Source organism: Phalacrocorax aristotelis, chromosome 7 (genome assembly GCF_949628215.1).
Source record: "Phalacrocorax aristotelis chromosome 7, bGulAri2.1, whole genome shotgun sequence".
NCBI classification, from domain to species: Eukaryota; Metazoa; Chordata; class Aves; order Suliformes; family Phalacrocoracidae; genus Phalacrocorax; species Phalacrocorax aristotelis.
In genome coordinates, this window is record NC_134282.1 from 32,977,054 (window position 1) to 32,993,496 (window position 16,443).

General features: G+C 45.6%; 1 protein-coding gene across 1 annotated transcript in view; it reads right to left on the reverse strand.

Annotated features, from left to right (window-relative positions):
* HCN4 (hyperpolarization activated cyclic nucleotide gated potassium channel 4) overlaps window positions 1–16,443 on the reverse strand; it is a 106,424-nt gene that overhangs the window by 18,433 nt on the left and 71,548 nt on the right. The window contains exons 5-6 of the mRNA XM_075099819.1: window positions 3,646–3,792; window positions 1,382–1,622 (exon numbers count right to left, since the gene is read on the reverse strand). Coding sequence (XP_074955920.1) covers window positions 1,382–1,622; window positions 3,646–3,792 — 388 coding nt within the window. The remainder of the gene's footprint in view (window positions 1–1,381; window positions 1,623–3,645; window positions 3,793–16,443) is intronic.

Genomic DNA, 16,443 nt, shown 5'->3' on the forward strand with positions numbered 1-16,443 from the left:
CCTACTAACTCTTGGTGTATTTACACTGCAGTCAGCTCTTCCTAGGAAGATGCTTAGCCATTTACAGAACAGAAGGCCCTTGACTCTACCATAAATGACATGACCTGGGCACAGACACTCTTTGAACACTCAGTGGAGAGCTCCTGAGTCCTACTTTTCCACTGATTACACACAAAGTATGGGGAGCTAAGCCAGGCACTTAAAGGTGTGCCCTAAAGACTGACAGCTCTCTTCTTTCTGCTGTATGTTGGGTGTCAATCCACCAGCACCACTCTCAGGATTCATTCTGGGCCTACCCCAAAGCACCGGTATAGCAGCACTGCAAGGTTGTAAGTACATTATTAGGCTGCTTTCCTAAGAAAATTATGCTTATGAGACCACACCAGCTTTGAATGTGTGTGAGGAGTTGTGTGTATGGTGTCTAAAACACATTGAATGTCGCGGGCAATTTTAATCAAATCTGTCAGGGTCAGGGTATCCTGACTCCAATGCTGTCACTCCAAATCCCTGCAAACTGACCCAGCTTGCTAGGGATGTGCAAAATCCTTGTACTCCAGGTAGGTGCAGACAGGTTGTTTCACAGAAACTAAGAGTCTAAGACTGTAGGAAATGCATGACAGGGATTTTTTAATAGAGAAAAGGCCTTACAGAAGGGAATGAAAGGCAGGTTTCATTCTGCCCTCTCAGTAGGCCATTAATTGTGGCGCATTCAGTGCATGTACTGAAACATGCATCTATCAGAGAACTGTCTGTCTTGGGCTGTCAGTGAGGTCTCCACAGGGCCCTGATAGGAGGGGTGTCTCTGTGTTACTCATAAGAGCAATATTCTAAATCTTCTCTTACAGTCTTTTCTGACCTCATGTTAGTTTCACTGTTCCAGAGCTCTGCTGCTGATACATTATGCCTGCCTGCTGACCTTCACAACATTTTGCTGAGCCACAGGCTGGGGAGATGATGGACTATGTTTTTTCCTCCGTGTTTATACAGTACCTTGTATGATAGATGCCAGACAGTAGGACTAGGCAACACTATAAATGTGCTTGGAGAATTGAGAACACTCCATTTTTTTCCTTTAGGTTCTGAGATCTGTCAATTTGCTTGGGGCAAAAAGAAATGAACTGACAAGAACTAAGTTTCCCTTCTCTGTTTTGTTATTATTTATTACCTAGGCTTCTGCACTGCCCATAAGTCCCAGTCACCTCCCATTGCACAATTTACTGTGTGAGAAGCTGCAAGACAGGTGAGATGAACAGAGACAGAGGGTGGAGGAGGAGGTGCCTGGGCTATCAGTTCCACATGCTGCCAGCCCTGTGTGTCCAGGACTTATCCTCTCCTGAACACAGTGTGTATTGCTATGTAAGGGTGTCTCACTAACACACACCTCCAAAGTAGGAGCCATCTGCCAGCTTGGTTTCCTTGTTGCCTTTGGTGAGGACGCTCACCACCCCGTGCTGGATGAAGTACATCTTCTTGCCAATGGTGCCTTCCCGGATGATGTAATCCCCTGGCTGAAACACCTCGAACCGCAACTTGGTCAACATGGATGTCACAAAGTTGGGATCTGCGTTTGCAAAGAGGGGCATAGAGGCAACCAGCTTCCGGCAGTTGAAGTTTATGATTTCCTGACGACGATGTAATGCAAATGAGAGAGAGAGAGAGAGAGAGAGGGAGGGAGGAGAAAAGATGGGACAGGGAGCAGAAAAGACACACACGTATATTTAGTCAACATCTAATAACCTATGAAGATGCCCCCACTTGACCTGTACATCAGAAAGTGAAAAAAAATAAAAATGCTGTTCCCTCAGTCTGGCTCCGCAGTGCAGGCTGGAATGGGCTCTGGATGCTCAGAGCATGTAGCAGTGTGAGCTGAAACTGACAGCTTGACGCCGTGCTTCACTGCTTTCATTCATATGCTTTCTCTTTGAGCAGGGACAATACCCCGCAACCTCCCAAATACACACAACATGCCTCTTGCTGCAGGAAGCTTTGGACTGTGAGAGAGGTGTACAGCACTGATGAAATGCTGTATGAAAAAGCCCAGGGCTTCTCTCTGGGAAAACATTGTAACTCACCTTGGCAGCCCTGCGTTCTGTTGCCCTTCCTTGTCAATGAGATATTAATCAGCACAAATGTGCCAAGGTGCTCAGAGAAAGAATTATACTGGGCAGCTGGGGACAGTGTCAAGAGAGGGGAGGGAGAGGTGCCCACCAGTCACTGATGCATGGCTGGATCATCCACCTCAGATGAAGAAAACCCAATCCAGCTGTTCAGCTGTCATACAGCAGACGGGGACTGTGCCTCCTCCTGTGGCTTGGTGTCACTCAGAGGGTATGACAGCACTTTCTGCTGCACAGGAGCTGCTCTGCACCATGTCAGCTCAGACTCAGAAAGCAGCAGAAAGTGATCCTGAGTAAATCATCTCAGCACAATGCTCCCCAGATAAGCAGGGAAGGAGGATCTGGATGACTGGAGCAGGAAGAAAGAGGGCTGGGGAAGCATCCATCTCCTTGTCACCGGGGTTCTTTTCAGAGTTGCCCTTTTAGACTTTGGCAGAACTATTTTTAATATATGGCTGGTAGATCCTAAGCTCTTCTATCTCCTATGGAAGCAGGTGACTGGGGAAAAAGAGAGGAGGAAGAAAGACCGCTTCTGGTGCTTCTGTTACACATGCTAATATATGTAACATATTAGAGGCATATACTAGGGAGAATCTTCATTGCTAGGCTTCAGCTAGGGGAGGGGTTTTTCTATAGAAACTCCTTTCAAGTGTGGGCCCTGCTAGGAGGTTCCTCCTTTCCTTTGATTCTGTATGCTGGTACAGCTGATGGATGAGGCACAGATGAGGCCAGCACACCACACAGAGGTTTATATAAAACATGAAAAATAGCTTAATATTAGGCAGCGTGAGGTGGGAGTTTACTGAGATGCCATACCAGGCAGTGACGTGTGTGAGCGTGGAGAGGGAAGGGATCTTGCAGAGGTGTGAGGTAATAGCAGGGCACTTTCCAGACTGCTATCCTGCAGGGGCTCTTTGGGAATAGGGAGGGCATTGCCAGACATTGCCATGGCCTCAGAAAGTGCCAAGATGTACCTATTCACATGATGAATGGGTGGCAGGGCCTGCATATTGCAGTCCCCATTGCCTTTATCCCAGCCATGACTTGTGCTTCAGCAATTAACAGACTCAGGCAGGAGTCCTGCAAATGCCAAAGGCCTGAGTTTCTCTCTCCACAGCAGTGACTTCTGTCATGATCAAGGCAAGGGAATAGCAGACATACTTCAATGGCTAGGACAGTCACTCCCCCTGAATGCAACCGTCTCTGACGGAGACGTATAGTCAAGCTGTTGACCATGTGCTTCTTGGCCTTGGTCTCCCAAAAACTTAGACACAACACAAGAACAGGTACAGTCCCAAGCAATATGGTGCCTTTATGGCTGCTCAGACACATGGATGTGCTGTCTCTGCTGGGCATGACATTAGAGCGCACAGAGAATCAGTGCTAATGGGAAAGCTGGCCTCCCACCGCTCCCATTGACTGATGGTGTCCTCAGCAAAGCACTGAAACAGGAGACTGCACACCGGGAACTCCACAGCTGCCAAAGATGACAGGAACATGCATTGCCCATTCACCACCCCATCCTTACCTCTCGGAGGGGTTCACTCAGCTCTCCCAGGATGCTCTCCTCATCAAACATCTTCCCCTGGTAGCGGTGCTCGTAATAATCATGGATACGCTGCCGCATGTCTGCAGGGAGCTTGTGGAAGGACATATACTGCTCCACTTGTTTGTACTGTGCAGGGGAGAGAGGAAGAGAAGGAGTTACCAGGACATGCAACAAATGGTGCTGTCTCATGGACAAGCACATGCTAGACTGTACCTATACCTGCTTCCTTCAACCCAAGCCAGGCCTAGGCAGATAAATCTGGTGCAGCAGAGAAAAACTGCCTGAGCTCACGGGGAGGTTGCAGACAGCTTTGTTATATTCCCCAAATGGCTGCCCCATGTTTTAACCTTTAAACTTATCCTCAGTGAGTTATACTGCGGAGATAACTCCTCATTCCCTGGGTGCTGAGCAGCCCAGGCGCCTGTTCTCCCCTACACACGCAGCAAAAGCTGGGAGCAGAGGTGAGAAAGAAGTGCTCAGCTGGGAATCTCCTCTCAGCAAATAATGCTGGGTGAAGACTGTCCAAATCCTGTGCAGGATGAGAGCAAGAGGTACAACTGGCCCTCAGTATAAGGTTTTCCATGGCACACGCAGAATGGGGGCCAGCGTGTATAACCTGGCAGGTTGGCTCTAGACCAGGATGTGATGTGCAGCACCTCGAGGTCTCAGCCAAAGCACAGCAATCCACTGTACCAGTGGCTCTACAAAACAGCAGAACACAGTCCTGCCTTGGCTGTTCACAGTCACAGACAAACTGAAGGGCACACAGAGACAGAAACCTGACAGTTACTTGGTTGAAGCTGCAGTACCCATAGCCTACCTTTCCTCCCCTCTGTGTTCTTGTCTGCCCAGCTGTGATGGCACCTTTGCTTTCCCACCTATGGCTGCACAGGTCCAGAGTTTCTTCACCTTTTGTGGGGTCCCTATTGCCCCATGCACTCGTGCTAGGTAACCTGTCTGTATTTTTACCTAATCATTTGCATTTGCATCATGTCATTTAGAGGGGAAAACAAGGGCATGCTGACTGATGCCAGGGCAGTATTTGGGGATGAATGGTGCTTTCTATGAGCAAATTACACTTCCTCAAGGGAACAGGACTGTAAATGGGTCCGCTTGCCTTGAAGGTGCGGCAGGGTCAAGGTGTGTGCATGGCAATGCTGATGCTCCCACCTGCTGGTACACCATACAGAATACGATCCTGAGCATGTACCATACTAAATAATGCTGGCAAAAGGACTGTGCTCCTCCTTTGCCATCCCTCTTGCCCCTCTTCTCCCCGATAAATCTGTCCCTGAACGTCCTTTTACTGCAGCTTGTGCTGAAGCGCCTAATTACAGAACTTCTGCTCATTACAGACCTCCCCTGCATACACCAGTGTCACTCTGCTCTCAGTACAGTCTGTGCTGGCACTGCCGTGCATGCTAACAACTTGATCTGCACCAGAGAGGAGAAGGAATTACTCTAAGAAGCCAAGGTGGCAGAGGGGACACTCGGGGTTTCCTGGCATTTCCAGAGTTTTTTGTCTGTAGCTAGCAGCAGAGGAGCTGGCTGTAAATATTCATGATCACTATAGCATGATCAAAGTCAAAGCGAGTCACCACCTCCCCACAGGGAGCTAGGCAGAGAATTGGCAATAAACACTTCACTTTATTATTTCAATTGCCGAAGTTCTGTAGAGACTGGCAGGGTGCTGTGTCAGGTGATGCTGTGCTGGGTGCTGCACAGAGTCTGCAGCTCATGAATGAGGAAGATAAAGGGAACAGCAATCTGGTCTGCACCCATCAAGGATTTTGCAGGTTATCCTCTTAAATCAGTTTAAGAGTTAAGTTTAAGCCCTTTAAGTTTAAAGGCTTGGCTCAGATGCCTAGATGTCTACTACCACTGGAGGTGCACTGCAGCATTTGAGACATCCATGGGACCTGGCAAATTGGACATAGGACATGCAGGACACTCATTATGGAAAGGAAAATCATTAGGCACCAGCTTTTGCTGGCTCAGGTTTATTAAATTTATCCTAAATCCACAAACAGTTCTGCTTGCCTTGATGGTGTATTTGTGTTGAATAAATTATTTGCAAAAATATCACCTCATACTCTCAGTTTTAGCCCAGTGTCTTGAATTGGAACATTGACCATTGTCACAGGATGTCTCTCATCACCTGCTGCCAGCCACCTGTCCTCTACTGCCTTCTCTCCACCGTAAGCACCTGTGATCAAACTCCAACTGACCTTTGCTTCTTGGGAAAAATCCCCCCAGCTTCTCAGATTCACAAGGAGATGTTGGATGGGGCGATTCAGACTCTTGCTTATATTCACTACCGAACATGGATTTATTGCTTTGTAGCAAAGAGCAACAAATGACTGCTCTGCAAAGTCCCTAGGGCTTGTTGGGTTCTCCTACAATCACTGCACCTAGATTAGGCTCAGTAAAAACAGGACAAATTTACTTCATCAGAAAAAAAGGTCCTGCTTGTGATTACAAATTAAAAGCACGGTTATAAAAGAAAACTGTAAAATAAGAAACCATAATTCTCTGTCATAGTTGACAAGAGGTACACGTCTTGGCTCTCCTGTCTTTGCTAGTGCTACCTCCTCTCACCCATGCCAGCTGGAGCGTTTTGTGGGGTCTTAACTCTCCCTTGCACAGAGATGGAGGCTGCAGAAGTACTCAGTACATCAGCCCCTTCTCTCTGCATTTGACAAATTGAAGATTCATGTGGGGTTTTCCCTCTTTCCTTGGAGCTGCTCAGCCAAGCTGAAGGTTGCCGCTCTCACAGTGTCAAGCATCAACAGCAACTAACCAAAAGGCCACTAAAAAACTGCATGAGGGAGGGCCTTTCAAAATGTAGTGGGATGCATGTGTCTCTTAGAGCTAAGCTCTAAAGCAGATCACTCCTGAGGTCACCAGCAACACTCAGTGATGAGCCAAAGCAGAGGGGTAAGGGTAATCATGTAATAAACATCAACAGCAGAGTGCATGGGAATTAAAGACTGCCTGATAATTTACAGGTCTTCCCTTTTTAACTGAGGCCCTGATACCATGCAGTTCTGGCACTCTCTAAAGCCACTTTATACCCCCTTGAGTTGGCACCTCTTTGAGCACCTTTCAGATGTGGCCAGGCCTAACCTGACAGCCCCCTTTTGCCTCCTTTCTCCCTTGTACTTGTCTGTTCAGTCTTCCTACTTGTCTCCATGTCCCCAGTCTAACCTGTGCTCAGAGGAATGCACAGAGATTAGTGGCCTCTCTGAGTTAAACTAAAAAGACTGATTTAGGAATTATTTAAATCTCTCTGAAGACAATCGAGTCCATTTAAATCCTAACTAATTTTCTTAAGTCTGTTTTTCTTCAAATAAGCCCTTGAAGGAGGTATTAATATATCAAAAGGGAACCATTTAGCTGAGTATTTTTCCTTCTGTAACTGGCCACTTTCCCTAGTTGTCTCACCACTCCCATCCCGTTCTATCAAAGGTCAGATCATTCACAGTCCAAAGGGAACTAAATATTTTTAACTCCTTCCATGCCCTCAAGCTCTACCATGAATACTCCTCTATCTGGCAGTAATAAAGCACTGGCTTGAATAGACTGGCCTATTTCCTTGGCCTGCTGATGAATATAAAGAAGATCCTGCATCTGAGAAGTGCTGCTCCCATCCCAGTCCTAGCACTGACACCTCTTCGAGTCCTTTTTTGGTCCATGCACATCACTCTTCAGAGCTTCAGAGAAATTGATCTCCATTTCTGCATCTCAGTTAATTCAAACACACTTACACACTTTCACAACATGCCTGCCAACATGGGCAAGCACACATAACCTACTGTAATGAAAGCACTTGGGATGCTTGTCTCCCTCTATCCAAAGATAAAGACACATTTCCTACACAGAGCTGTTGCTTGCATCCTTCCAGAAATAGGCTGAAATCACTGTGGGACTGAGTTTAATCTCGGTCACAGTCTCCACAACCAGACTCTATGGAACTCAACAGAGATGTATTTGTGTAAGAAAAATAAGAATCAAGCAGGGTAATGCATCTTCAATTAAGTGAAAAATGATGACACTCTGACAGTATTTAAAATGCTGGTAGTATATATCCTGTAAGACTGGATTAAAGTACACATAAGCAGCCACGATGTACAATGTTGTGGCTCTCAAGTGGCAAAGATCAAGTCAGGAGATTCACCAGATGAGAGTGTCTTGATGGGACACAGTTGCACCTTTGTTTTATTTTCTCTGACCTATGATTACGAGTAAAACAGTGTAGCTCTCCAGCATTTAGTAATCATCAAAACCAAATAAATGCTGAGTTCAAATTTTTTTGTCTTTTAAGCCATTCATATTCCCACCCTCAGGATTTTTTCTAGGACCAGATCTACATCTTACTCAAAATGATCAAGACACACATTCTCATGGAGTCAAATGACTCCAAGAGTGAGTGTTTTAAGGGGAAAAAAGTGAACTTTTGTAACACAATAAAATCACACTGATGCTGCTGGTGCGATCTTTGCTGGTCTCCCTTTGCAGAGCTCTGTGCTTGATCATATTTAGCATTAGTCCTAGCTTACATAATTTTGCTCTTTTCTCTTCCTGAAATTTTGCTGAGAACTGTAACTGCTGCAGGCTATCACAGTTTATCCTGAGTCTGCCAACACTTATGAACGCAGTTGGCTCTACATAGGTACTCATGCTCATGAGCACTGTCTTGCTGTTTTCCAACAAGAATGCAGACATTCATAAAATTAAATGTACGGAGGGCTGTCTTGTCCATAGCAATAGGAAAGCGATTGAGAGGAGCTGTATTCAGGCATATGCTGTCCTTTCCATATCCTCCAGCCTGCAGGCAGCAAGAGGATGGACTTACAGATGAGGCTGAAGCAGGAGCTGGATTCCTTCACAGAGGGTACCTAAGGAAACTCTAAGTGAACTAATAAGTGGAAAAATAGCTGGGGTGCCTGCACGGGGAGGGGCACATACACCAGAGTGTGGTACAGGCAAATGGGAGCAGGTTGTATAGGAACCTGGGTTATTTCAATAGCAATTCAACCAGAACAACTCAGACCATAACTAGCACAGCCCAAACATTATCAGTGGTACTTTTGCTTTCTGATTCATGAGCTAAATTTAAACCCATGGCCATCTACTCTTCAGCTTTAGAAGCTATTTGATAGCTACCTTCATTCTGCAAAAAGCTTTATGTAATGTCCTGGTTCTGAGTTCTTCCAAAGACTGGGTTAATTTTTGTACCACTAGCTCAATTTGCTACAGGAAGCTGACTTTTAAATGTTGCATGTTACATGCTGAAAAGCATGGAGCTCTTTTACCCTTACTGCAGTGATACCCTCAGAAATTATATTACCTAGTACTGGGCTTTTTATCTCTTGCTGTGCTACAAAGCACAGATACTAGCAGAAAATCCTTGGAGCTTTTTTCCCACTTTCTAGACAACATTCATTACGTTGAGGACGGCTGCAGCTATCAGCTGCCGTAGCTGCCTCCCCATGCTGTTAACCAGGACCTATTCAGGCAAGGATTATGCTTCAGACAATCCTGTTTCTGGGCTGTGAGATGTCAACAGACTGAGTAGGGTCAATTATAAGCGTGATGAAACAGTTGTTTACTTCCTCCCATCAGCTGCATTGCTGCAGTGGCCACAGTGCGAGCCAGGGAACCCCACCACAGGGGTGGTACTGTTAGCACATAGTGCTGAGTTTGCAGTCACGCACACAGTGGATGTGGCCTGGCTTTGCTGCAAGCAATGGAAATGTCTGCTAACTCCAGGATCCTAGGAGAGCAGATCCAAGAACTATGGGACAAATCTCTTTGCATTAAATGCTGTGGGCAATGCCCTGTTTGCCTGCTCTTACAGGTGCTCAGCCTTAAGGTCTAATCCTGCATGTCACGGGAAGGTGGTGCAATGATGAATGTACTATGTACAAACCTGTACATCCTGGCTACAGAAACAGCTTGTTTTCCATTACTAGCTCCAGCCTAGGAAAGGCACTTGTAGAGAATGCCTTGCTGGGTTTGAGAGGTCACATCCTAGCGTAAGTCAGCAGTCCTGCATAGGGAACTTTTAGACCTGATCAAGAATCTTCTATTATCCATTAAGCACTGTGAAACCCATATCACAGGATACTTTGGAGTTGTCAGGTCCTGTCACTGGATCCACATATCTGGAGGTGTGATGAGGAAAAAGAGATCAACATTACTTTCATCAGAAGAGCAGATCGAAAGAGACAAGGTAAAATCTGCCATCAGACAAAGGCCGGAGATGAGGAAAAGGGAACAGTGAGCCTGTGCAATTTGAAATCAGTATTGCTGGGAGCAGCCTTTTGCCAGGAGAGATGGCTCAGCAGGGAGGCTTAGTGCTTCACATTATAAAGTATTTATTTATTTATTTACAGTTCAAGTGCCAAAATGAATTTCAAAACTGATAATGAAGTTTGAAATCCCACACTGGGATACAAAGAACTGCTGTGGCAAGAGCACTTTCCTTTCTGTGACAGCACACACAGTGCTTGTGCGTGCACAAACATACTGCTCAGACTAGGCCGTCATCAGCATCACTCAAAGAACAGAACTATTTGTCTGACTTTTAGTCTCAGAAATAAGATGTGAAAATCCTAGCTATAATCTCAGTATCTCTGATACAGCAAACCAACATGAATCCCTAACATAAGGCAAGACTGAAGGCAATCTACAAGCAGCTTCATTTCTCCTTCTGTAAAGACGTCCTACAAAGACACTGCAATGTCACTGACTCCTTCCTTCTCTTGTTTGTGTGAGCATGGAGAGTGTAGTGCATGTACTCCTGCACTACATCGCAGTCATACTCTCCATATAGGCACTGCCACCCATAAAATGGACACGCTCACGCACCCGGGAACTGAACTGTCTGCTTTAAGTGCTGACTGATCGCCACTGCATAGATATCTAGAATATCAAAATGGGGCTTCTCATTATTAACACATGGGTAAACAGTTTCAAGGAATAGTAAGTTCACCAATGAAATATTCTTCCACAAGAACAAAAACTGCTCGACCCTGGTTTAGTTAAGGCCATAAAGGGAAGGCAATTTGCACTGCAAGATGTTTTTAGAAGAAACCATTAGGTTTTCATTCAGAAAACATTTTCATTTTATAACCAACCCAGGATTCTTTCACGAAAAGGATTCAATAACCTTAAAACAATTGACACAAATTTCTGATTTTTTGGTTGAGCTGAACTGAACGAATAGTTATTTACACCAGCCTACTACCTATTTCTTACAAACATTCTTCTAAAATTGAGGTGGATGTGGTACCCGTAAAAGGACAGCTGCCTTGCAGCATTGGATGCACAATCCTGAGCCAGCCATTCTTACTACATCTTGACTGCTCACCGCCTGAAAGCAGTCAGAGACTTTGAATCAGAGTCAAAGGATGATATAAGTCAGAAGGGTCCTCTGGGGTGTCATCTGGTCCAAATCCCCACTCAAAGGAGGACTAATTTACTTCAAGTTGCAATTTTCTGGCAGCCTCCTTGGACTTACTGTCACATGGAGGTGGGTATGCAGAGATGAGGATGGGAGACACTTTGCTCTTCTAGCCATTCTTTAATGTGCTGGGGGGAGGTTGGACCTCTCCTGCTAACCTGAGCTGCACCTAACCTTGCTCCTTTCACTTGCTGACTCTGGACTGCAAACCAGCCAGAAAACCCAGTCCTGATACAGAAAAAATACCTAGAGGCACTGCTGAGACACTGAGGCCAGGACACATCAGAAGCCCTTGCATTTAGATACAATCAATAAAGCACATCTTTTATAAGCCTTGTTATAAATCCCAAATGCTTTGACTGAGAGCAACGTGGGACGTAATAGTATTCAGGCCATGTCTTAACAGATTGAGGTAATACACAAGTCGTGCAGTCATAACGGGATAAAGCAAGGCTCTCCAAACTTTTTCCAATTAGGAAATTTGACTAAATTTTGCATTTGATAAAATTTTCCAGACACCTTTAATTTCTGCATTGTTGCACACTCCCTGCCCTCTCCTTCACACACGTTACCAGAAGAGTAAGAGAGCTTTGCAGCTTTCTTGACATCGAGAACCAAGATGTTAGCTCAGGAGGGGACTTCTGCATAACCTCTTTGGACTCAAGGAATTTGGGAATGCCACCAGAGAACCTACAGATATTGGTGACCAATCATCTTGGGAATGGCACTCCAAATCCTGTCCAGAGTGGAAATGAACATGAAATCTCCCATCTGACAGCTTTGTGGGAGAGTAGGTGTGGGAATAATGGCAGTCTTTGCCCAACTCGGTGCTAATAGAGCAGCTGACACTAGTCATCTTAACATATCTGTGCTGTGTCATTCCCAAGGTAGCACTGGCTAAGCCAACCCTGGAGCCACAAGAATTAATATAGCTTTGGTACAGTGCTGTGCTTGGGTTAATTAGCTGTGCTTAAAGAGGGGTGGAGAGGGGGCTAATCAGCAAGGGCATGTTGCCAGACTAATGTGATTATACTGTATCCGGGACCCCAACTAGGGTCTCTGCACTGAATTCCCTGTACACATTCATTTGGAGGCAGTTCAGAACACCAAAGTGCATAGTAAAATGGCCTAAAACCACAGGAGTAGCCATGAAGGGTCAGGCCGAGAGCTCTTCTCACCTGGTGGTGTGTCTCTGGCAGTTTCAGGTGCTTTGAGGAAGAGGAGAAAGAATAAAAGAGGCACACAGCAATCCAGCTCCTACCCATACCCTCCTAGCTTTTCTGACAAAAGCAGATTAGGGATACCCACTGCCAGGGCTTGTATCTGCATCTAAGTGTTCAATAATGCTTGAAAGATTTTCCTTATGTGAATTTGTCTAAATATTCTGAGGCTAATCAAACTTTGGGCCTCCACAGCAACATGTAGCAGTGAGTTCCACAGTTTAATCACATACTGTTAAAAAAAATCACTCCTTAAACTTGTTGCCTAATAAGACTCTATACTGCTGGCTTCCAAGAAAGGGCAAGGACTGACTAAGCCCAGAAGACACATTCTCTGCCCCCAATGTAGTAGGCAGGCGCAATGGCAGTGTCTCACTTCCCTCTAATGAATAGTGGTCTAACATCTGCTTTGACTCCAACAGAGATGGCATGTTCCAGCTGTTATGCTTCAGCCTTTACAATTACTAAATTTCCCCCAATTACTCTTTGTTGAATTCAGGCTGATGACAGAAGGGCTGAAATGTTCATAGTTGGACAGTAAAGTGCTTTTTTGCTTGGATAGCCAGACCATGGGACAAAACTGTAGCAAGAGGATTGTGCTGATGGTTATGCAGGGTTGTTTTAGGAACTGGAACAGTCGTTAGTGCTTCTGTAGGATTTATAAAGTGATTCTGTCCTCAGTGTTACCTGCTTGCCCCCTTGCAACTGTGCTGCAGCAGGTGCTTCTTCAGAATAATGACAAGTGAATATGAAAGTATCTACCCAGCTTCAATATATATTTTAAGAACAAGAGGCATTGGATAGTTCAGGGTTCATTGGATAGTTCAGACAGTGATGCTTCAGTGGGGAGGAGAAGTAGGGGACTGAATATGGAGAACAGAGAGCTTGAGGGAATGCCAGTGTAGCAGACGGCTCTCAGAGGAGAGATTATGGTTTTGCTGGGCTCTGCAAAACTGACAGCAGCAATTCCTACCTCTCATCAGTCATCCTTCCATATGTACCTGAGAAGATAACACAGGAGAGCCGAGCCGCTCTGCATGATGCCTATCACTGTTTGCATCCTGCTGGGATGGGAGAGTGAAGCCCAGAGTCTCTCTCTGCTTTGTTGCAAGGAGCGTGGCTGCAGTAAGCAGCATAATCACCACTCCCAAAAGCCTCAAGGTTACAGAGTCTGCTGGGGAGGATGAGTGTGTGTGCGTGTGCATGGTGACTTGATATAAATATTAATCCAGCTGAGCTTTAGGATTAGAGAAAGAAATCAGTAGGGGAACCTGCAAAAAGCATGCAAATAACTTGCCTATCGGTCTAGTTTATTCTTCTCCTGGGCAGGAAACACTCTTCCTCTCTTGTGAGCCACAGTTACTGCAGGTTGGGGAGTAATTTCGCAGTCAATGATGAACTTCATGTTAAGGCTTGACCTGATCCATGAGCAGCTGAAAAGGGCCTTGTACCTCTGCTCTTGCTTAGGGACCTCCTCCACCAGCGCCCTGCATCAGCTCTGGCACTCACTGGACTTTATGGTAAGCTAATTCAACACAGTAATCTAGCAGAAAACTAACCCAGAAGAAATCAATCAGCTCAGTAAAGGTCTGAGAAGTATGGAAGGTGGTGTGCAAGAGCAAAACGGTGCAGTTGAGAGTAGTGGCAGGGAACACTGTGTGAGAATGGGTATGTGAGGGTCCCCTCTTTGGTCAAAGCTGTCAGATCAATTCAGTTATAATACATAACTGTACAACATGACTTGGGGAAATTTTTCTATCAGAATCCTTCAGGATGGACTTGTAGCAATATTCTCTCACATGTAGGAAATAGACACCAGTCTTGGGTGCAGAGATATTCTGGAGTTAGACACCAGACTGAGACTAAAAGATAAGAGTCAGTTCCTGACTCTGCCACTGACTCTCTCTGTGATGATGGGCAAGTAATTTAGGGCATAACACACTCTGCAATGCAAGTTGGGACAGACAGGTCCCTTCTAACTTTGCCTCTGGGACTGGAAATGAAACAGTCACTTCAGAGTGCCAGATCTAAAGAGCTATTCTGATTCAGAGCTTTTTAAGGGAGGCACAGAGCCAGACTTACATGATGGCTATGCCACTTCCAGTGTCTGAGCTGGCGTGAGTGCTCTGTGCCACATGGGATTCTCCACTTGTACTCAGAAACCTTGGCACTACACTGTCTTGGGGAGTGCAACTTCCGTCTCCAAATTCTCCATGCTTCCTACCACACCATCGATCCTATACAGCCTCCCTGCATTGCATAAACCAGGATAGCATGAAGTCCAATGTTACAGGAGGGGATTTAGACAGGACAGGGATTCAATGTTCAAATGTTCAATGAATCCAGCGCGGAGTGAGACAAGCCTGTTACTGAAGCCAACAGACAGCACACCTTGGCTTTTATTCCTCTTCTCAAAAGCCCTGTTTGTACAAGGGAAGAACAAGTTGGTTTGGCAGAGATGTAGACGATCTGAAACCACCACAAACTCACACCTGAACCTTGTTGTGAAGGTTACACAAAGCAAAGCCTGTCTGTACAGTTACTAGCTATAACCTTCTGTCCTGTTACCATGTTATTTCTGCTATTCCTCTTCCTCCCCACTGTCTCCCCTTTCTTTGGCTAATCCCAGAACAGCTGCCGAAGCCTCTGCTGAGGTGAGAGGCAGAGCCCTGTTTGCAGCCCAAAGGTGTACTCAGCAGTGGTCTCTAAACTGCTGTCTGCTTCTTCCAATCGACTTCCAGACTTGTTGAGATTCTTTGCTTATAATATGCTTCAACAGACACATTGTCCCATGAGGACTGAACTAAATGAGTTGCAGGGCTGCAAATCATGAAGCAGCCTCATTTTAATCATGGCTATTCAAGTGCTAAGGAATGCAGAAAGTAAGTACATATTTGTTTTTAGGCTATAATTTGTCCCATTTGCAAGAGGAAAATGAACGTACTCAATCCCTGAGGCTTTACTCTTAGGAGAATACATTGGGAAATGAACCCGCTATAACAACTACACATGAAATACACCCTTTGCTAAATCCTCTACCTGCTGCCTTTAACACAAAGCTTTTCTCCTGGATCTGTTAACCCTCTCACTCACTTCTCCACATTCTAATAAGGCTTTAACATTTCACACCTCTGCCACCCCATCACAGTCCCTGCTGGCTTAGTGGTGATTGACTTCCCTGAGCACTGGCTGGAATCCAACTCCCAGAGTCAAGTTCTGCCCTTGTCTTCAGACCTGGCTTGAGAAAAAAATCATAGTGCCCAGTCCTGCAGGTGTAAACCTGCCTATGGCTAGGTTAACCTGGTGGCTGGAACTGCAAATCAGTCCTTGACTCCTACGCTACTTCAAACACATTTGAATAAATACTCTGGCTACTTCAAACACATTTGAATAAATACTCTGCATACACAGATTTGATCAGCTTGCATTCCTAGTGCTGCAGTGTCCTTCTCTTTGGCATGCCTTACTCTCAATTAGAATTAGCCCAGCCACTCTGTAACACAGTGGTAAAACTCTATACAATGTCCAGTACTCTAGTTGCATTCCAGTCCTCCACACTTCTTCTCCTGGGCTTTTTCCCTCTTTTAGCTCTAGCTGTAGTTTGAGATCTTCCCTACCTCAAAGTATGATTCAGCCTCTGATCTTCTTTGCTTTCATTCTCTGCCCTACTTTCTCTCTGTGGCCCACCACTGTAATCCCTGTGCCTCAAACCTGTTCCTAGGCCATCTAACACATCCTTTCTGCCACCTCCTCCCTGAACTTAAAATTCATTTAGCCTGAGCATGCTAGCCATAGTTTACCCACTTGAATAACAGCTACTCTTTCACCTCATCTAACTGCACCTGGCAGGGTCAGAATAGGGCTAGCAACTAATTCTTCCTTTTCTTAACCTTCAGATCACATGTATCCATAAGACCTTGACCACAACACCTCCTTGCCTACGGCATCCTCTGCCCTACTGAGGGCAGTTGCTTTTGCTGATGCCTGAAAGTAACCTACTGTCTTTGCAGTGAAGTCCCTTCCGCACCTTTGAGCCACCCAGGCCTTTGCTCTTAGTTGTACACAGTCACTCTTCAATTAGCTCTCCTG